Source organism: Carlito syrichta, unplaced genomic scaffold (assembly GCF_000164805.1).
Source record: "Carlito syrichta isolate Samal-C Ts95f unplaced genomic scaffold, Tarsius_syrichta-2.0.1 Scaffold314811, whole genome shotgun sequence".
Classification (NCBI taxonomy): Eukaryota; Metazoa; Chordata; class Mammalia; order Primates; family Tarsiidae; genus Carlito; species Carlito syrichta.
In genome coordinates, this window is record NW_007258907.1 from 312,283 (window position 1) to 335,695 (window position 23,413).

Genomic DNA, 23,413 nt, shown 5'->3' on the forward strand with positions numbered 1-23,413 from the left:
ATGAGAAAAATGGCATTTACAGTCAGTGTTATAAAGGCAGACCGCCTTTATAATTTCTGGGTCCTGTTACATAGCTATAGGTCTTTATTATTACATTTGAACGTGCAAATACAATTAACATCCTCACTTCTCTTTTCTCTTAGTATTCTGAATTCTCACCATGATTAGTTACAAAGAATTTTATCTCCAATACTTAGATTTGATGCCATGAAGTTATGGAGATAAACCAAGAAGGTTTTTCCATTTGTTCAATTGGGGAGGTGTTTCTTGTGAAGGTCAAAAGATGAGCAATTTGTCAGGAGACTGGGTCACAAGCCAGTCTCACAAATATCATCTCTAAGGAGCACTTAGGCTGCAAAGTAAATGGCAAAAGAGGACCTAGAAAAGAAGGGAGGCATCTTTGTAGATTTATTTATTTAGCCATTAACTGAGGATGAGAGGACCCTTTCTGAAATTTGGTCATGGGGTCTAAAATTCAACTTAAGCCTGTACCCAAACTCCAAATAGAAATATTCCTGGAAGAGTTTACAAAAACCCATTTTGATTGGCACCCTGGAGAAAAAATAAATGAGTGGAAGGAGGAGAGTTTTCTCTGACTTGACTGACCACGAAAGCTATTCAGATTCCTCATCTAAATCACCACCCACTGTGTGGGGCCACCTAGGGTAATTAAAGGATCAAGGGCTCCAGTGCTCTAGTGTAAGCATGTGAAAAGCACCAGTCCCCAATAGAAACATCTTATTGGCTTTATCTGAAGAAAACCTGGATATAGAGTTCTGTTAATGAGTAAGGCAAGTCTACATTAGTTTCTTTTTTTAAAAGCAAACATTCCTGATAAATAACACATGTTTAAAGCAGATTTTAGTGCACTCTCAGGAAAGAGGGGTCACATATACTAACTCTGAAGTATCAGGACATATATTCAATACAAACCGAAAGTAGGTGGGTAGAAATAAAGCAATTTTTTTGTGGCAGAATGTTCTTCTATGTGCTAAGTGTTTTCTTAACGTCTTGATATCTAGCATATTAGAGCTGGAAGTGACCTTCAAGATCATCTAGTTTGAACCTCTCACTTAATAGAGGAGAAAACTGAAAGTGTTAAGAAAAAAGACCAAGAGAATCTTTGGGAAGATTCCAGGTGCTGTCAAGAGACACAAAGCAAATCAGTCTTCCTATACCCTTCTGTGGAAAGGAAAACTCAACTTGCCTTCATCTTTGACTCATAAGAAAGGTGTGAATCCCACCCATGTGGGATTCAGCTTTCTTGCTAGACTGCTGCTTATTATGAATGTAACAAAGGCTAAGGAAGCCCACTGAAAAATGTTTGTCTGGAGGGCCAGAATCTCCTTGTCATGGCCACTTTTTTAAAAAGAAGATGACAGTTTAGAGTCGCAGAAGGGGAGAGACTATAGCCATGCTAGCCATGAAAGACTACCAGAAGAGGATGCTCTTTGTTTCTGATTTGTTGTTGTTGTTGTTGTTTTCCAAGTGCTCCTAGGGGTATCAGGTTAACACCATGGCTGGAGCAGGGCTTGAAATGTGGACAATACGACAATAATTTCCTTCCTGGTGTGTCCTTGAATGGCCAGCACAGTCAACACATAATCAGACAATCTACAGCTGCACTGTTGCTGTTGACAACTTCATTATGCCTGTGATATTCAGCTGAGTAATTCATTTCCCGAGCATGGCAATATCTCCTGATATGCCTAATGGGTTGAATGTAATTTTATAAGCTTTTGAAAATAAATGTCTCCCCTTGTGCTTAGCTTTGTCCTAATATGGAAAACAATGATAGCTACCATTAGGAAACAGCATTGTCGTGTTCAGCTCTTTAGTGCAGATTGGGTCTCCAAACCACAAAGGCAGGAAATATTAGTGATTGGAATGATAGAATAGGTCACTAAGTGTCCCTTGTAACTGCTTTTTTTTTTAACCTGCCTCTGCATTTAACCTTCATATGACCAGGGCATTCTGCAAAGTAAGGTGGCCTTGCCAAGGATATAAAAATAGTTAATGGTTCCAGGGGTGAGGTGGGCTTTGGCATGATATGTCTATAGTCACCAGTACTATTCTGAAATGGAAGAAGCAGATGAAAAACAAGAAATATAATCCATGTACAATATCCAACATTCAAGCTGCAGTTTTTCTTTAAACCAGTCAAAAGTATAGATGCATTTATCTGAGTTCTCTTTAATTCTGTTCAATTGAATATATATGTATTGAAAATCATCTACTGTGCACAGGGCCCCAAGCCAGGAGCTGGGAGGGAAACTGAAAGGTTAAAAAGGCCTGAGTTCTGCCTTCATGAAGATTTCAATCCAGTAAGGGAAGTAGATAGAGCCCCATGTATCTCTAATGAAGATAGGTTATGCTGAGAGTGCTAACATAGTGAACACCACTACAGTGGGAGAGGAGAAAGATACTTAGACCATCTGGAAACATGAAAGAGAGGTGAACATGCTGTCTTCAAGGCCATCGTCCTTAGTCCACCTGCCAATTTGAATTCTTTTAAGAGAATCTGATCTCCTGAGAATCTTACTTGAGTCACCTTCTTAGTTCCAAGAGTTAGAACTCCTTATCTTATCTGATTTCTTCTGCTTCTTGATCATCATTGATAATGATCAGTTCCAAGTAATCCAAATGAAAATGGAGAAGCCAAAATAAAGATTAATAGAAGAATCTTTCAGTTTATTATTATATCCTCTAATCTATCATCACACTTATTTTCTTGAGTTTATGAAACTAAATTCTGCTAAGCAGGTTCCTATTGGCAGCTAGAAAATAGAGACTGATTCTGTTATTTTTAACTACAGATAATCTTATAAGATTTTCTTTACAAAAAAAAGAAAAGGAGGAGGATGAGGAAGAGAAAACATAGGGAAAGGAGGAGGAGGAGGAGGAAAAGTCTGCTTCCAATTTAGCAAAGTCATTTATCCTTCAGGATTTTGATTCATCAACTCAACCACTTTGATCTGTCTATTGAACACTTGTACACTTACCTTACAGATTCCAGTTTCAGTGCTTACTAGTAAAGATTCATATGATTTGATGGGTAGGTATATGTGTACATATGATTTTGGAGAAGTCGAAGCCATGCAGGCTGCTAATTGCTTTCTTGTCTTACTATGAACAAACTTTGGTTTATGAATTATCAAATCCTAGGTCAGTAACTATTTCATTTTAAAATTATTTGAGAAGTCTGCATAACATTCTTAAGGTAAAGGAAGACACAGAAATCATCTTTGGCTTTGAATTGCCAGCAAAAGACTTCCCCAGACAAATGGCCAAAAGTAGGACTGAAAATGGAGAAGGATCCCAAAGTCTTGGTGAAGTATCATAGTCCTCTAACACAACCACATTCCAGTCCAGATCTCACAATGCAGAGGCATGTTGAGGTCCAGCTAGCAACTCATCTATTGCACACGTTAACATGCTGTTCATTATGACCAAATCCAGTACACCAAAGAATATAGATGGCCTTGGAAATGGTTGTAAAGAGAAGCAACCTATGTGCTCCTCTTGGAGAGATTTAGGTGAATACTGCCACCTATTGATAGGTGAAATACATGCTGCAAATTCCTACTCTGACCTGACAATGTGCTAATGCTTATCAGAGGACATCTCCTTACTCACTTGGCCAAAGCATTTTAACAGCCTTAGGTTCATAATTCTTTATGCATTTGTGATGAAAAATAAGTTATGTTACACTAATTTCAAACAACTCAGAAAATGTACTTCTGATAAGAAACCAAGGAGTGAGGTAGAAATATCACAAGCTTTGCAGTCAAAGACCTGGGTTTGAGTCTCAGTTTAGCCCCTAACTGCAAATAAACAAGCAGATTAATCTCTTAGAATCTTTGTCTCTCCATCAATAAAAAGACAATCTTACTTCGTCGTGTGTGGGAATTCAGTGATATTGCTGCATGGCATGCAGAAGGTTTTTGATAAACGATAGCATTTATTATTTTTTCACGGAGCTATGAAAAACAACTATTTGTGATGCAATGATTGGTTATGACAAAGCACATCATGTATCAGACTCTGGTGAACTCTTCCACATGGTTCAATTATTCTTTGGCAGTGCTCAATGTCTAGTATAGTATCTTTGACATCCAAAATGAGGATAGTGTGAACATAAATATTAGAACTTGAAGTGTGCCAATTGAGAAAATGAGGATAAATGGGCTTCATTACCAAGCGTCTCCTGACTGCCCTAGAGGATATATGGGGCTGAGCAGATAAAGAATTATGATAAAACGTTGGAGCTGCGTATAAATGGGGCTTTGTGACCTGCTGGATGAGGTTGAGACTTAGAGCCAGACCTAGGAGGCTCACATTCCTTCCTCGGCATGGTGTGGGGGATCCTGGGCTCATACAGACAATAGGGGATTCATAGCTCGAGAATTCTAATGATGACTGAAAGGAGAGTGGCAGCCAGAACAAGAAGACTTTTCAGAAGCACGAACTCTGATTATCACGTCGGTGCTACAGCCCGGCGAAAGGCTGCTGAGAGGACTGACAGGACCGATGAAGCCATTCTTGGAAAGCTTTCAGTGAAGTGTTTGTAACCTCCTTAAGAGAATCCCGCTTCTCAAAAAATGCGACGCTGGAAAATCTCACATGATTAGTTCGGATCAACACTTTGTCACCGAATCACACTGCAAGGAATATGGGCCATCTCTTTTCGAAGAATCTTTCTGAATGTCATGTGTCCAGTCACCAAGACTTAGAGAAAAATTCCAAAAGAGAGTTTCTCGGGATATTTTAGGACCGTTACTTTTAGTCTGAAAGGTCAACTGGTGCTTAAACCAAAATAATCAAGAAGTAACTTGCCTATGAACAGTCTGCACCTTTTGAAAAAGTCTGCCTTAGATTGAATAGCCAATGCACTCGCCCACCCCTTTTCTTTTTTTCTTTGGGGCTTAGAAATTGAGAGGGAGGAGGAGGAAGAGTTTCACATTCATTACTAACAACTTCGCACATAATAAGCATGTTCAAATACACCCTGGGGTGTTAGTTTTCTTTTCCTATTTTTTGTCTCCTTTTTAGCAGCTTTCGATAAGTAGCACATTTTATTTTTTTAAAAAGAATCGGAGCCGTTATTGAGCAGCCGCACCCTAAGGAAGGTCAAGAGATTAGGGAACGGAAATAGGCTGGCCAGGCTCTTTGCTGACCACAGTAAGGGACTGCCACTTTCTTCTCATAATTTAAATTTGAGATTCTGATGAAAAGGCACTTCCCCCACCCTAAAAAAAAAAGTTTGCTGGAAAAAAAATTGCTAGAAATAGCCATCAAAAAGTGATCAATTTAAATTTATGTCTTACAAACAAACCACATGGAACTAACCACAGGGCAGACATGCATTTGCAATGATATATGGATAGTCTCAAAATATGGGCAGGATTTTACAGGGGAGAGTGGGCATCAGTGGCTTCTGATATTGGTGGGCTTTGGCCTAATTCATAAGTATTCTTACATTTTACATGTTACATTTCATAAATCAGAGAGCAGTATGCTAAAAGGAAACTTTGAACTTAACTGATCCAATGCTCTCATTTTACAAGCTGGGAAAGTGAAGCCTAATGAAAAAAAAAGTAACTTGCCCAACTCACAGAGCTAGTGAGGGCAGCTCAAGAACTCAAGATCAATTCTCCATTCCCAGACTCAACTTATTTTCACTGAGCTAAACAACTCCAAAGGGAAACTGCAGACTCTCACATTGAATGGGAAGCTGCACCCATACCCCCTGCAAATGGCCCTGCATGTTGCTAGAGGTGGTTCATGTTCATCTTCACAACCTGGACTGACTTCTTTACCTGTTACGAAATGGCTTCTTCAAAGCAGTTTATGCACTTTCATGTGGCTCCAAGGCCTCGGCCCTTGGACCCTTTGTTTTAAAAGAAATGCATATACCATAACATGAATGTCCAGATTATCTCTAGGTGCATGTACTGGAATCAATTAATGTCATCATCTGTTATCATGTAGGTTAAAACTTTAAAAATCACCTTCACCTTCTTTCGTTCTCTGTCATCCTCTCCTACTCCCACCCTGTACTGTTGGCAAGTCTTGTAAGTTCTACCTCCAAAATGTGTCCCACTTTCATCTCCTAATTTACATTTTACAAACCCTCATGCTATCTGTGTTTTCGTGCTACCAGGTTCTTACCTCTTCAGTTCATTGTCCACAATGGCTAGACCAGAGAAAGCTTAATCAACTGCCTTGGCATTCTCCTCAAATCCTTGTCACCTATAGCATAAAGTCCAAACTTTTTAACATAGTATCCAAACACCAGCCCCCGCCCCCAGTTTAGACTCTGCCTATTTTTTGAGACAAGTTCCATTAGTTCTTCCCTACCCCATTCATTCCAGTCTTTATTTTAATCCTGTCTCTTTTTCAACCTGTAGAGGGCTTTTCGTTCCTCCAGCTCCAGTTCAAATGCAAACTTCTCTGTGAATCTTCCCTATGCATTCCACAAGGAAGCAATAATTCTTTTATGTACCCTTAGCACATTTTATACTTTTTTATGACTCTTAATTCTGTTTTGTATTGTAATCAGTTGCATCTCTCTCACTAAATATATCCCTTTTATCTTTGAAAAGATGCCCTTACTTGTCTTTGAACAGGAGCAATGCTCCCTTCCAACCACATTGCATTGCATATAATAAATGACTTTTTTTCTTAACATTTATTGAGCACTTACTATCTGCAAGCCACTAGGCCACAAAGTATTAGAGGTGGAGGGGAGAGATATAAAATAAATACAATCCTGTCTTTAAAGGAGTTTTTAATTGAATTGGTGAGACATATTCACAAATAACCTGGGCAAGTAAAATAATTGTGGGAGTGGAATTGGGTGGAGGGTGAGTTCAGCGTAGGGAGCAAACATTCTCAACGTTTTTCATGAGAACACTGGTATTATAACAGGGAGGGTGGGGTAGAGGGGGAGGAGTGGAAGAAAGAAAGGGCAAAGCTACCTTTAAATCCCATCTCCATACTGTAATCATTATTAGCATCTTCTCTAAGTCTGGCTAATCTAACCTATTCTTCCCTCAAAACCAGAGTAATCTTCCTAAAACAAGACTCTGGTAGTTTAACTCCCTATTCAAATGTTTGATGTTCAATAAATCAAGCATCAGATAATTACAGGCTTATGCTGAGAGTTATGGAGAGTACCAGTTTGTAGAGCTAAGGTGAACTTCAGGAAACAGCTAGAGAACAAAAAGCAAGAACATGCTATAAAAGTGCTATGGAGTGGGGGACAAAGTAATAGTGTGATCAGTATGGGTTAAGAGTAACCAAGAAAGATTCATTGGAGGAGGCAAGCCTTCAGGGGATAGTCACTTGGCAAGAAAACTTAGATGTACCAAGAGGACTTAAGGGTTGCTTTCAATTCTGAGACCTCCTCCTCCCATTATTCCCTGGGGTGGTTTATTCATTCATTCAATACATACATGGTAAGTACAGTAACACACCACATATTTATTGAATGCCTTCTATGTGCCAGGAACTCTGCTAGACATTGGTAGAGTAAGAGACTTTGCACTTAAACTCTTACAGTATGGTGGGGATAAATGATGTAAACAAGTTAAATAAAATATAATGATGGGACAGTATAAGGTGCTATGTTCTCAGACATCAGAGCAGAAAGTCTAACAGCCTAGGGGCTTGAAAAAGATCTCTGAGAAGTGATATTTAAGCCAAGATTCTAAGGCTATACATGAGTTAGCCAGACAAAGGGAATTGAGCATCCAGGCAGAAGAACATCATTTGTGAAGTTCTGGTTTTAAGAGAAAATATGGTATGCCCAAGGAACTGAAAGATATTCAAAAAGGCTACAGCATAAAGTACAAGTAGGAAGGTGATGAGAAATTAGTCTAGAGAGATAGGCAGGACCAAAATATGGAGAATTTTGCTAAGGTTTGTCAAGGAGTTTATACTTCATCAATAGTCTTTGAGTAACATTAAAGTATGTAGCACAGTGTAACTAACCTACTAAGCACTTAATAAATGTCTATTGAAGATTAGATAAGTGGGGGTGGGGGGAAAGATGAATGAATCTCCTTGGCAATGAACATGGGCTTTTTGACTCAGACTGGAGTAGTTTCTCTGGAAAGTGATGTTACCACTTTCATTACCAGAGGCATTGTCCCCTTAGGTCTACATAGAAAAATGAGTTAAAAACCACTGTGAGGCAACCCCCCAACTTTAGTAGAGTTACTCAATCACCTGGCTTATCTCAGCAAATGGAGTTTAGTAAATATGCATTAAAGTCAAAGTTTTCTAGATGGAAGGATCAAGTTTTACCTGGCAATCATTTTGGCTTAAGATGCACCAAGGAAGCCTGATTTTTTCTTAATCCTTGATTTAAAAATAATAATAAAAGAAAAGAATCTTCTGAACCTCAAAGGCATGAATATTCCCCAATTAGATTACTCATAGCATGTTTCTACAGACAGTATATCCAAGGATAGAAAGGTATAATAAATGTTCCAGAGAGAGACTTTACCTTTCTAATAAGAAAAGGACAAAAGTAAAACAACTGTGAAAAGCTAAACCGGGCTCTTCCTTTGGACACTCAGATTTTATGAGTCACTGAGCCTTGCCTCAGATCCCAGCTCCGGAACACCCACCTGTCAGGGGTGAGTGAGCTGTCAGGGGAAGATGAAGTCTCTAGAAAGGGGGAAAGTTTCAGGAATACAAGATGCCATTCCCAGGATTATAAATAATTACAGGACCAGAGATTAACTCTCTACCCTCTTGTTTATAACCAAGAGACCTTATCCTGATTTGCTATAAAGTCTCATCCAAAATTTGGGAGCTGATTTGACTCTGAGTATAAATAACAGACCAGAATCAGTGCCTAGTAGAAGGGTCCAGAATTATTTCTGAAATTATCATAGCAGCTAAGCATTCATCTGGCAGGGAAAGAATCTGAATAGTGCTGTAGAAAGATTCTTAATGCTGTTGCTAGGACCGAGTGTGTGTGTGCATGTATGTGTGTGTGAGTGTGAACATGTTATTCATATGTGCTCTCAATCAGCAAGTTCTCTCTAACATAATAAACAGCTTGTGAAGATCATTTGCCATTTTATTTCAGAGAGAAAAATTAAAAACGTCTGCATATGTGACTTTCTTTAAAATCTATTTTGTGTATTTCATTAGTCATGTGAAACATAATGCCATGAAAGGAGCCAGGTACACCCATATGTGGCAGGCAGAGAAACAGTACTGGAATCTTTCTCCTGAGATAGAGCCTCTTAGTGTCCTAAGTCCAATGTCTGCTGACTACTTTCTCAGAACCTGCTCAGACAAAAAGCTGCACATAGGTTAGCATCCCTGACTGGATTTAGAGCATTCTTAAGATGACCCTCATTCCTGCCAGGAGCTTGTAAGGGATTGTGCAGGTGTCTTGCAGTGAGGGGATGTAGCTGCCACCTGTGTGCTTCTGGTCCCAGGCAACTGTGAGTATAAAGGGATGTCTGGCCCCAGAAATGCTGTAGATCATTTGCATCACAGACTGCTGGATGGGCTCTTGGATGCCAGACAATATTTCTTTCCCTGGTGCTGCTATAGTGCAAAGCTAACTGGCTGACCTGCTGCCCCTTTGCTCACCCCTGAATGACAGTTGGTTCCGATTCAGTCTTGTTTGCCATGAAGCTTGTTGTCCCTGCATGTCGTTCCGAATGGTCTTCACAGATACAATAGGCTAAACACACACTGAAGTCATGGTGTCCTTTTACTACACGCACACAAGCTTGGGAAATCGAGCCTTCCCCGGCTGCAGTCTCAATAATACACCTAGACTCTGAGCCAAGCTGTTTACCTCTCCTTTTCTGTTCCCGTGCATCATTTTCTCTTTTATTTTGCATTAAGAGTAGCTTAGTGATCATGGACTTCAGCTCTTGCCTGTAGTGATCCTGTTCGCATTTTATTTCTTACACAGAATAGGAAGGAGGTTTGCTTGCTTTGCGCAGAGGCTGAGCCACAGGAGAAAGCAAAGCCAATGTGATTTATTGAATGAAAGCCCTGGACAATTACCAACAACTTGTTCCTCTGCTGCCTCAAACAGCCTAAACTGGTAAGTCAAATTTATTGTTGTCTTTTTTCATATGAATGTGTGGCTTCCTTAGTCACTGATTATTTTTAAAATGTGTATATGTTGCTGTGGCTTAAATGATATAAAAAATATGCATCTTCCCAAGTTAGCTGCAGGGGGTTCATGAAGAATGTACACGAGCACACACACAGTGGTCTGCAATAGCACATACATGTCTATGTGGAGAGATAGCATGGGGGTTGGGAAGCCCCATTTCTGATCATTGGGAATTGTGTTTGCAGCCAGCTTAATCACATTAAGTTCTTGCATAACTGATTAGCATCCGCTATGAAAAATAAATTACTGTTTTGTTGTATAAAAGCATTTTCCAGGCAGGTTCCTGAATACCTACAAAATACCTGCTGGATCAGGTAACGATGGGTCCCATCATGCTGATAACCCAGACACACTGCTGTCTTTAATCCAGTTTGCAGGCTGGGCATGCAGAGTAGAATGCCAGCATTCTGTTCGTCCTGGCCTAGTGTGCCCATAAATAACATAGTGACTGTGATGTTGAGGATACCTGCCAAGGGACTATATGGACATGCATTCAAACCCTTGCTTGATCCACTTCCTCTTCTGCATCTATGTTCCTTAAGTCTTTTCTTTATTCCATCAAGATATATGGTTGGTAGGGTACAGTGGGTTCAAAGTAGGATATTAAAAGTGTCCAGCTTCCCGTGCTGATCATTGGCCTGGTCAAGGTCACAGGGAGTTCCATTGATAATCAAGGCTGAGTTTTGCTTCTACTGGGCCGCAAAAAGCCTCATATTCATTCAGTTTCTTCATTTCTTAAATAAGACATAAGCTAACCTCTGCAGAGGAGGAAAGTGACTGTAGAAAGATAATTGCTTTTTCTTCCCCTCCCAGTCTCCTTACTCTTTTGTTTTCCTGGCTACCCCAAGGCTTTATGGCAGCATCAATCTATCTCTGGTGGACTCAGAGTCCATATAAATGTCATATAGAGTTTAATGTCTTTGGTGCACTCTCTCTGCAGTATATCACTGGCTGTTCAGATGAAGTTGTAGCCTTGGGTGCTGACAAAGATGAATGATGTTAGAACAGTGATCAGCATGCTTCTCTAAATAAAAACCAAAGTCAGGAAATCTGAGAGATGGGTGAAGTTTTGCCTAGCAGAAAGGATCCCAGGACACTCAATCATAAGAACCAGGGTTATTCTGCTATGTGATTTGGCTATTTCACAAATGATGGCATTCTAACAGGAAAGAGACAGAAGTGCCTACTAGTAAGAAGAATGGTGAGATATCAGGACAGTAGGGAACTTTTTCCCAGACTACGTGTGTATCTTTTGGAAACTCTCTTCACCTCTCTGCATCTCCATTCCTCCATTCCTTCTATTCTTGCTTGTTTCAAAGAAAACATGTTAAGCTCAATTAATGTATTCATGAGATACTACATTGAGCTCTTTTGTTAAAGGGTGCATTAGGTAATCAAGATCATTGTTCATGCACTTTAATCCAGAAACCATTCCTCGGAAACCCACAAACAAGAGTTTACATGAAGATGAGGGGGTGTGTGTCCCTTCTCCCATCTAAGGGATATAGAACACTCTGAAGGAAACATGATCACACTTAAGGAATTTGAAGGGAGAACAGAACTGAAAAGTGGCATTTTTTAAAACCCTCAAATTCAAATAAAGAGGTCATGAAAATATTCAGGATTAAAAAAATATTGATCAGTAATGATTGATTTTCTATACCCATATTCTCGAGATCCTAAGATCTCAAATGTTTTGATACAAACATGCAAGTATTTTTTTTCGTGGGGACAGGGATAATTCAGGTATGTATAGAACTATTGGCAATTTTCAGTGGCTCAAATTACCCCACAACTGATGCACCTGGAATTAGCAGCTGCAAATGTACTATTATTTGAGACGTTCCAGAAGGCTTATATGACCCCCCCAAATTGTCCCACCACTAGGATTAGGGTATCTGAAATTTTTTCACTGGGCATTCAGTTAAGTATTGGTGTCTTTTATAAAACACAAACATCCTCAGGCGAAAATAATAAACTACTGATACCTTATAATAAATCAATGTATTAAATGCTTTCTACCTCAAGAGAAACCCAAAGGCTGTTAAATTATTATTATATCAATTATTCTGCTTTCTACCTAGTTCATACCTGTCTCCAGAAACTTCCCTTATAATTGTTATTTCACTCTTGATCAGAAAACTAAGTAGCCTTTAGGGCAAATTATTTCATTCTTTTTATGGTATACTTGGATTAAGCAATACCATCTGGATTTCCTAGAGGCCCTTGGAGAGTCATGTTGTGGAAAGATGAACTCCACCTTTTCTCTTTCTACACTCACTTTCCCCCCCTATATTCCTTTAAAAGAAATTGGTGGACCTATCTTGCAACCAGTCAGTCATGGAGACTCTCAGAATTTATCCTCAGGTTTTATGATTCCTTTAGCCCCTTCATCCAATCACTAGCCAAGTTTGATCTATTTTACTTCCTTCATCTTTTGAGTCTGTTCAGGCCTTTCCATCCTTCTCCACTGCCACAAACTATAGTTGAAGCTGTCAGCTCTTGTAAGATTTTTTCAAGAGCTTCATACTCGGTTGTCTCGTCACTGTTCCCACCACCCTTCCCTTTCCAGCACTCCTCTGGCTGCAACCAGAGTAATTCTCTAAAAACGCAAATCTCAATTTTTACTTAAAGGTCTTTAAGGCTCCCCTGTTGTGTACAGGTTAAAGTCTATGCTCCTCATCATGGCATGTGAGGTCCTTGATGGTCTAGCTCTGCTACCCCTCCAGGCTTCTTTCCAAAGGCCCTGCCATGGTTGATGGAAAGTATCACTGTCAAAAGCCCAGAAGATTTTCAAAAGGGTCCCCACTGGCATTGACCTACCTGCAACACCATGGTGTTTCTCATCTTCATTCCTAACCTGAGTGGTTATACCCAGAATGTCCTTTTATTTCCTTCCTGCTACTTAATACATCAAACAAAACCCTTCTCAGTCATCACCTTCTCTAAACCCTTTCCCCCGACCTCTTCTCCCATGACCACATCCTGTCACCCAGAAAGTTAATCGCTTACCTCCCTCCCCCTCCACTACTTCTGTCTTAGGACTTTTGAGAGGAGTGTTTAGAGGTAACTATCTCAGACCTATACCCATATTGCCTGGGTTTGATCCCAGATTTACTGCCCTTTAGTAGTGCCTCAGTTTCTATCTATGTAAGATGGAAATAATAGCCCTTCTTTCACAGGGCTATTATGGGATTCAGTAACTTGATACATGTAAAAACACTGCAGTGAACTGAATGCTTATGTTTCCCCAAAAATCATATGTTGAAATCCTCATCCCCAAGGTGATGGTATTAGAAGATGTGGCCTACAGGAGGTGATTAGGTCATGAGTACTCTGCCCTCGTGAATGAGATTAGTGTCTTTATAAGAGAAACCACAGAGAGATAGCTAGTCCCTTCCACCGTGTGAAAACACATCTGCCTGTGAACCAGAAAGTGGGCCCTCACCAGACACCAAATCTACTGGTGCCTTGATCTTGGACTTCCTAGTCTCCAAAATTATGAGAAATAAATGTTTGCTGTTTGTAAGCTACTCAGTTTGTAGTTTTTTTTTTATAGCATCCTGAACAGACTGAGGCAGACATTATTCTATTTTTTTTAAGGGTGTGGGGTACAAGTCAGGATCAGGTACCTAAGTGCCTTATATGTACAGGTGAAGTTTGAGCCTCCCACTGGACCTCACTTCACCTGGATTAGGATCAGGCACCCTTATTGATATTACGTGCCAACCTCTCCCTCCTTGGGCATTGTCTTGCGACTGCCAATATCTTTCTATTATGTTAGATGTTCAGGACCAACTTATGAGTGAGAACATGTAGTACTCAGTTCTTTGTTTCTGTGATAGATCACTGAGTATGATGAACTCTAAATCCATCCAAGTTGCTGCGAAGTTCATAATTTTGTCCTTCTTTATGGCTGCATAATATTCCATCATGTATCTATACCACATTTTTTTAATCCAGCCCACTTTTGATGGGCAGCACAGTTGGTTCCATGTTTTTGCTATTGCTAATAGTGCTGCAGTAAACATGCATGCACAGGTATCTTTTTTGTAGGATGATTTGAGTTCCTCCAGGTATGTTCCCAGAAGGGGGGTTTCTGGGCTGTGTGGAAGGTCAATTTCTAGTTCTTTCAGACATTGCCACACTGTTTTCCATAGAGGTTTAATTAGTTTGCAATCCCACCAACAGTGTAGAAGTGGTCCCTTTTCTCCGCTCCCTTGCCAGTACCTTTTTTTTTTTTTTTTAATCAATGATGACCATTCTTACTGGAGTTTGGTGGTATCTCAGAGTGGTTTTTATTTGCATTCCTCTGATGATTAGTGATGCTGAGCATTTTTTTCATGTGTCTGTTGGCTGCTTGTATGCCTTCTTTTGAGAAGTGTCTATTCATGTCTATTCATGTATTTTTTCCCCTTTTTAATGGCGTTGTTCATTTTTTTCCTTTCAGCACATTTGAGTTTCTTATAGATCCTGGATGTTAGGCCTTTGTCAGATATACAGTTGGCAAATATTTTTTCCCGTTCTGTGGGCTGTCTCTCTGCTTTCTTGATGGTTTATTTTGCTTTGTGGAAACTTTTCAGTTTGATGAGGTCCCACTTGTCAATCTTATCTCTTACAGCATGGGCTTTTGGGGTTCTGACCAGGAATTGGTTGCCTATTCCAATTTATGTAAGGGTGTCTCCTATGTTTTCTAGGATTCTTATAGTTCAAAGTTTTACATTTAGGTCTTTGATCCATTTAGAGATGATTTTTGTGTATGGTGATAGGTAGGGGTCCTGTTTCATTCTAGTGAAAGACCTTTACAATGAAAACTACAAAATACTGCTCAAAAAAATCCAAAAAGACACAAACAAATGGAAAAAATATTCCATGCTCATGGATTAGAAGAATGAACATTGTTAAGATGTCCATACTACCCAAGGCAATCTACAGATTCAACACAATACCCATTAATCACCATTCTTCTCAGACCTGAAAACAACAATACAGAAATTCATATAGAAACAAAACAACCACAAATAGCCAAAACAATCCTGAGCAAAAGAAACAAAGCGGGAGGTATCACACTTCCAGAATTTAAATTTTATTATAAGGCTATCATAATCAAAACTGCCTGGTATTGGTACAAGAACAGACATTAGACTAATGGAACAGGATAGAGATTCCAGAAGCAAAACCTCAATTTCTCAACCAACTCATCTTCGACCAAGCCTCCAGCAACAACTACTGGGGAGAAGAGAACCTTTTCAGTAAATGGTGCTGGGAAAGACAGGCATTATTCTAAATAGTGCCTGGCTCACAGAAAGTGCTATAGAAGTATAAACAAAGATTATTATTCCACAATTTCATATATGACATTATTTAAAAGCTACACAATTGCATAACTGTCTTCCTTTCTAGCCTCTGAGCTCTTTGGGGATAGGTAGTATAACCAACTTATTTCAATTTGCCTAGGATTCTCCCACTTTTAGCACTGAAAGTCCTGCATCCTGAGAAAACCCTCAGTCTTAGGCAAACCAAGACAGTTACACTATGTGGAACACTATCTTATTCACCTTTTAATCCTCAGTGTCTATCACAGAACACATAAGGTGCAAAGTAGATTATCCGTAAGCATTTGTAGAATCAGTACTAATTGTCTTTCCATTGTCTTCATCATAAACATAGACTTTCAAACTTAAAAAAAAAAAATAGAGTTCTTTTGCTGTGGAGTTAGATGACTTTTCAAAGACTGCACAGGAACTGGAAAGGTTGCTTCCATTCTGTTATATGTCATTATTGTAGTAGAATTGGCCACCCTTTAGCAATCAAAGGCACCCTGTCATGTTAACAGCAGGTGTGGAATGGAAGGGGTCAAATTTTCTTTTCTGCCTTGTGACAGGCAGATTGAAGCCTGAGTTCCCTTAGTTCACATCACAGCCTGAAGAGCAATCTTGTTCCAGTCAGAAATGTTCCCTTCACTGAATATATCTGTCTACCCGGCTGTCAAGAATATCTAGAGCTCCTGTTTCTAATATGCCATGTCTTACAATTGTTCCTCATCCAAACTGGCTCAGATATTTTTTCACAGTACAAATATACTGAAAAAATCTACAACCAAGCTTCAGTGAAACATAAACTCTGGAAGTGCCAGAATTCATATTGAGGACAAGAAGTCTTGTCTTCAGAATCAAGACCTAGGAAGAAGAAACTGACATGCAGTCGGACCAGGGTCCCTTAGAAATAATAGTGGCAGAGTTGTTAAGTGCATGGGCCTTGGATCCAGAGTTCAAAACCTGCTGCTCCAGTTACTGGCTGTAAGATCTTGGATAAATTTTCTAACCTATCTGGGCCTTATTAAAATGTGGACATAGCCCAGGTGCAGTGGCTCACACCTATAATCCTAGCACTTTGGGAGGCTGAGGTAAGAAGATTGCTTCAGCCTAGGAGTTCAAGACCAGCCTGGGTAACATAGCGTGACCTCATCTCTACAAAAAATTAAAAAATTAGTTGGATGGGGTGACATGCACCTACAGTACCAGCTATTTGTGAGGCTGAGGTGGAAAGATTGCCTGCTCCCAGAAGGTTGAGGCTGCAGTGAGCTATGATTGTGCCACTGTATTCCAGCCTGGGTGATAAAGTGAGACTCCAACTCAAAAAAACAAATAAGTGAGGATATAGTAACAACACCTACTTCCTCAAAGGGTCACTATTACATTTTGTTTTAGCCTAGGAAAACACACTTGAGGTAAAGCCAGTAGCAAATGTTCTACCAGGTATTGAGAGATAAAACCTCAGGGCATCAAAAATGAAAGAAAAAAGGGAAATGAGTCAAGAAGCAAAGGAAAACAAATAAAGGAAACTGTGACTGAAATAGCAATCACTTCACAAGAAAACATATTATCATTGTACGTGATGGTTTCCAGGAAGCCCTCAGAACAGTCTACAGGTGAGGAACATAGAAGTTAACTGCTGACTACAGCCAGTGTCCTATCTCTTATTGGTCCATTGTTTACCATTTCCAGATAGTGTTACCTAATCAGGGTAGACACAACTGAAGCTGGAGCTTCCATAGGTCTTGCTGGGTCAGGGCTGCTGCATTTACTGTCACAGCAAGCATGAGGAGGCCATGCCAAAACAAGTCCACTGCCTGAGGCATCTGGTGGGTTAGGAGATAGGATGGTGGTAGCCAAGACACTCCGAGCAAGGAGTAAAGCCCAGAGAACAGGTGGTTGTGAAGCAAATCTGGGAGGCTCCCCTGTTGTCATTTTGATCTAGTCTGACCTGAATTCTCCAGGCTACTGTTATTCTCTCTTTACAGCTTGGCTCTACATGTATTCATAGGACCTATACAAGTTGCCAAAGGGTACCTGAGATCAGTCTAGAATATCTCAAAGAGAAGAAGCTTTCAATGAAGTTCAATTTATCAATTACTTTATGGTTTGGGTCTCCTCTAAAAAATATTATTTTTTTTTAGTCGAGATCTCACTCTGTCTCCCAGGCTGGAATTCAGCCTCAACCTCCTGAAGTCAGGCAATCCTCCCACCTCAGCCTCCCAAGAAGCTGGAACTACAGGTACATGCCACCACACACAGCCAATTTTTTAAAAAAAATTTTGTAGAGACAACGTCTAGCTATATTGCCTAGACTGGCCTTGAACTCTTGGGTTCAAGCAGCCCTCCAGCTTCAACCTCCCAAAATGCTGAGATTATAGCCATGACCCACCCCACCACACCTGGTTAAAATCTGTTCCTTATCCAAGTTCACAAAGTTTTTTTTCTATGTTTAGGGAAAAAATGTATAATTTTAGCTTTTACATTTAGGTCTACAAGAAAGGACCCCCAAAATCCAGAATTTCTTTATTAAAAATTGTATACTTATTCTTACATGTTTAAACTTCAGTCACCTTCAAAATACTCTTTGATGCAGTACACCTATCGAGATGTTTTTTCTTTGCTCAAAACAGGTTTTGAACTTGTCGATTTTGATGCCTTTTAGTGATTCTGCTATTTTTTGTTTCACCTCTTCTACATCGGAAAAACGTTTTCCTTTGAGAACTTTTTTTATTCCTGGAAACAAACAAAAAAAAAATGTCACTCATAGTAAGCTTGGGTGAACAGTAAGGGTAGGGTAAGGGGGAGTCATGCTGTTTGGGATCAAAACTGCTGAACACTGAGCACGGTGTGGGCAGGTGCATTCATAAATCACTCATGAAATGGGCAAGCACGTTGACAGCATATATATATATATATATATATATTTTTTTTTTTTTTTTTTTTTTTTTTAATCACTGAAGCCAAATGCAGCCTCTCACAACAACACTAGCTTGAACACTGATGTCGATAGGTTCCTAGAACACTTATCTAGCAAGAGAAGTCTGTATGGCCTGCCCTCCAACAGATAATTCTGGTTTGTTGAGGTCTCCCTCCTTTGTATGATCTATTTTAATTTTTGTATACAATGTTAAGTAGGGATTGAGGGTCTCTACTTTTTTAATATGAAATTCCATTGTCCTAACACAATTTGTTGAAAAGGTTATCTTTTTCCCTAATGAGCTACCTTGATACTTTTTCCAGAAATCAATCGACCATATACATGAAGATTATTTCTGGGCTCTCTTTTTTGTTTCATCATTTATATTTCTATCCTTATGCCATTTTCTTTATCTATATGGCTATCCTTAAACCAATCCATATGTTTTAATTACTGTAGCTTTATAGAGAGTCTTGAAACTGGGTAGTGTAAGTCTTCTAGCTTTGTGTTTTTCAAAATTGTTTTGGTTATTTTAGTTCCTCTCCATTTCTATACAAATTTTAGAATGCACTTGACAATTCCTACAAAAAATAAAACGTCTGCTAGGATTTTGCCTGAATGTAAATGTATTGAATGTATAGGTCAATTTGGAAGAATTAACAACTTAATACTAATTCTTCCAATCCTTGAACAGGGCATATATGTGTGTTTATTTAAATCTTCTTTAATTTCATTCATAATGCCATGTAATACAGCATATGGGCTTTTTATATTTATACCTAAGTAGATTTTTGTAGTTATTAGATTATTATTTATAAACTTTCATGTCATCTGCAAATGAAAACTATCTCACTTCTTTCTTTTTAATATATAACTTTTATTTATTTTTCTTGCCCTACTCACTGCCTAGGATGCCAAGTACAATAGAAAAGGTAGAAGTAGACATTCTTGCCTTGTTTCTGATCCTAGAAAGAAGCAATTGATCTTGAATGATTAAGTATGATGTTGGCTATAGGTTTTTGTAGATTTTCTTTATCAGGTAGAAGAAGTTCCCTGATATTCCTGAACTTTTTTTATTATTATGAATGAATGTTATATATTGTTAAATGGAACTTCTCTTTCTGAATCTATGCAGATGATTATATGGTTTTTCTTCCTTATTCTTTCAGTGTAGTAAATTACATTGACATTTATGTTTGGTTGCATGTTATACTAACCTTACTTTCCTGGAATAAGCCCTGCCTGGTCATGATATATTAGCCTTTATATACACTGTTGGACTGCTGGGTTTTATTTGCTAACATTTTGTTGAAGTTTTTGTCTCCGTGTTCATGAAAGATGTTGCTCCATGTCTTTCTTTTCTAGTAGTATCTTTTTTCTGGTTTTAGTATCAAGGCCAATGCCAGCCTTGAAAATGAGCCAGATTTTTGAGAGTTTTATGTAGAACTGGTATCATTTCTTCCTTAAATGGTTGTCAGACTGTTAATATGAGTGTTGTTAAAGATTTTGGGACAGGAGAAATGATTATGACGTGAGAAAAAATGTAGAAGCCTAGAAATTCACTTTGACATAAAAGGGTCTCCTCCTAGCTAGTTAGCTCCTAAAGCCTGGTCCTGTAGCCACGCTGTAGAGACCAGCCCACTTTTAACCAGCCACGTGTTCCTTTCTTTTTGGAGTTCCCTAAGCCTTTCTGAAGGAAGAAAATGATGTATCTTATTTCTTTAGAGCAAACCCCATGGGTTTTCATTTTTCTTGTTAAAATAATATCTAACAAATGGATAAATAAGTAGTAGCATATCCATAAAATAGAATACTACTCAGCAACAAATAATGAAGAACTATTGATACAATATGGATGAATCTCAAAATATAAACTGAGTTAAAGAAGTTGGATTTTGTTAAAAGTGTGCATACTGATGATTCCATTTACATAAAATTCTAGAAAATGAAACCTAATCTAAAGTATCAGAAAGCATATCAATAGTTCTCTGGGAATAGTAGGGGCAAAAAAGGGGATTAAATCAGAGGAGGAGGGGAAAAGATTACAAAGAGACATAAAGAAACTTTTGATGATGAATATGTTCATTATCTTGACTGTAGCAATGATTTCATGGGTGTACACTTATACCAAAGCTAATCGAATTGTCACCTTTAAGCACATGCAGTTTATTATATGCCAACTATACCTCAAAAAAGGTGTTCTGAGCCAATAGCCAACACTTATTAAGCACCTGTTTTGCTAAATAATGTATTCTAACAGGGAAACTCTGATATCCCTTTTTAGACTATTACATGACTATTATTATGATGTTGAGGAAATTGAAGCTAAACAAGTTTGGTTACATAGTTAATAAGTAGAAAAGCCAGGACCTGAAGTTAGATCAGTCTTATTTCAGAGTCCCTACTTTAAATACTCTGCTTCAAACCATCGTGATTATCCTAGGGTTGAAGAATGGAATAAAATGTAATGACAGTCTTCAACCTATGTGTTTTTCAGTGAAAGTGACTAACAAGGATTGCTCTCTGAAGAGTAACATACCAGACTTAACAAAACATAGTTTCCCTGCCCAGTCTTCATTAAACATTCTGTATCTATTTTACTCATCATATTTTCATATACTTTATTCAACATTTGAGTCTTTTTTTATATTTCAATTCAAAGATCCAAAGAATACTGTTGCTATCATTTTCAAGATGCTCTTATGGGAGCTATTGGGATTATATGATGTGTTACATACCAGAAAGAATCATATGGCACATTTAAACAGAGTAACTGAGGACAGGTTAATAATAAGAACATTTACAAAGGAGTGAACATGTTAAGGAAACCCAGTAAGGAATGGTGAAACCTGAAGGAACAAAGGGAGAAAGCAATTTCCATAATGCAGAGAAGACAGTTATATAGAAAGGGCTACCCAACGAAGTAGAGGGGTAAATATCACCACCTTATTCTCCATTTTCTAGTTGGTGCCTCCTATTGGCTTGGCAATATCAAGACTTCTGATCTATGAAAAGAGAATGTCTTTCCATTGATTTAGATTTTCTTTGTTTCACAATGTTTTATAGTTTTCAGAAAGTTTGTTTTATACTTCTTTTGTTAAATTTGTTCCTAAGTATTTTAATCTTTTTGATGCTATTATAAATGGAATTGTTTTGTTCATTTCATTTCTACTTCAATGTTACTTAAATCAGAAAGAAAAAATACTTATAAACAAAAAATATACTATCTTTCATATTTTTACTGTATTTTATATTTACCTATGTAGTTTCCTTACCAATGCTATTTCTTTTCTCACATAGATTTGAATTATTGTCTAGTGTTCCTTTCATTTTATCCTGAGGGAGACCAATTAGTATTTGTTGTAGAGAAGGTCTAATACCAAATTCTCCCAGTTTTTATTTGTCTGGCAATAGCTTAATTTCATCTTCATTTTTGAAGTATAGTTATTTTGGGCAGAGAAATTCTTATTTGATTATGCCATTTTACTTCCTGCTGGCTCTATGGTATCTGGCGAGAAATTAACTATTAATCTTTTTGAGGATCCTTTTGTATGTGATGAATCATTTCTTTCTAGTGTCTTGAAGATTCTCTGTCTTTGGTTTTTGACAGTTTGATTATGATATATCTAGGCATAGCTCTCTTTGAGTTTACCTACTTAGTGTTCATTGAGTCTTGTGGATATAGGGTAATGTTTTATAAACCAAATTTGAGAATATTTTGGCCATTATTTCTTCAAATATGCTTTCTACACTCCCCTTCTTCTTCTGGGACTCCTATTGTGTGTATGTTGGTACACTTGACAGTGTTCCACAGACTCTTCATTTTTCTTCTTTTTCTTTCTTTCTGCTCTTCAAATTCAATAATCTCAATTGGTCTATCTTTAAGTTTGCTGATTCTTTCTTCTGCCGGCTCAAATCTGCTGTCGAGCCCGTTAGTGAATTTTTTTTATTTCTGTTATTGTACTTTTCAACTCCAAAATTTATATTTGGTTTTTGGTTTGTTTTATAATTTATATCTCTTTGCTAATATTCTCTGTTTGGTGAGACATCATTCTTATAATTTTCTTAATTTCTTTAGACATAGTTTAGTTCTTTGAACATATTTTAAATAGCTAATTTAAAGTCTTTGCATAATAAGTTCAACATTTAAGCTTCTTCAACATTTAACTGCTTTATTTTAAGTATGAGACATAATTTTGTGTCTTTGCATGTCTGAATTTTTTGTTGAAAACTAGGCATTTTAATAATATAATGTGGCAAAACTAGAAATCAAATTAGACACCCTACCCCAGTGCTTGTTGTTGCTTAGTGACTTTTTTAGAATGAAATCTGTAAAGTTTTTTGTTTGTTTGTTTTTATTTTGTTTTGGTCATATGTGGCCACTGAAGTCTCTGCTTGGTTAACTTAGTAGCCAGCTAAGAATTGAGATTTCCTTAAATGCCTGGAACTGTTAGTATATGGACTTTGCTGAAGGGCTTTGTATGTGTGTTGAGGAACACCTTCAACAAGCAGCCAGGAAGTTGACAATTCTGCCTTAGTCTCCGCTTCCTACTTGCACATAACCCCAAAGTCAGAGAGAGATGAGGACTTGGGATCTTCTCAGGTCTTTTCTGGGCATGCTACCATCCCTGGGTATGCATGTGGTCTGCTAGATTCCCAGGAATATGCCAGAGCTTTTCAAAACCCTCCATGGACCTCTCATTTTCCAGCTTTTAAGAAATTTTAGACAATTGTTGATATTTATTTTTGAAAACACTCTGGAAGAAAAAATTACTTGCCCTTGGTGAGCTCTAAGTCAAATCAAATAAAGATAAGAACCTTATAAGTAGGATCCTCCAAGGAACAACCAAACAGGCCAAATAGTGCAATTCTCCAAAAATCGTTTTGAAGGAGTTCCAATACATTCTGCCCCTTCCAACGGCTTACAGCCTATTGTTTGTTTGTTTGTTTGCTTGTTTGTTTGTACCATGAATATAAAATGTTGACTCCCCCCTCACCCAGAGCTGGGGAAGATGGGAA

The 23,413-nt window shown here is 38.3% G+C and overlaps 1 protein-coding gene across 1 annotated transcript in view; it reads left to right on the forward strand.

Annotated features, from left to right (window-relative positions):
• The window catches only part of ANKFN1 (ankyrin repeat and fibronectin type III domain containing 1), a 294,650-nt gene that overhangs the window by 143,006 nt on the left and 128,231 nt on the right, over positions 1-23,413 (forward strand). The window contains exon 3 of the mRNA XM_008072011.1: positions 9,950-10,084. Coding sequence (XP_008070202.1) covers positions 9,950-10,084 — 135 coding nt within the window. The remainder of the gene's footprint in view (positions 1-9,949; positions 10,085-23,413) is intronic.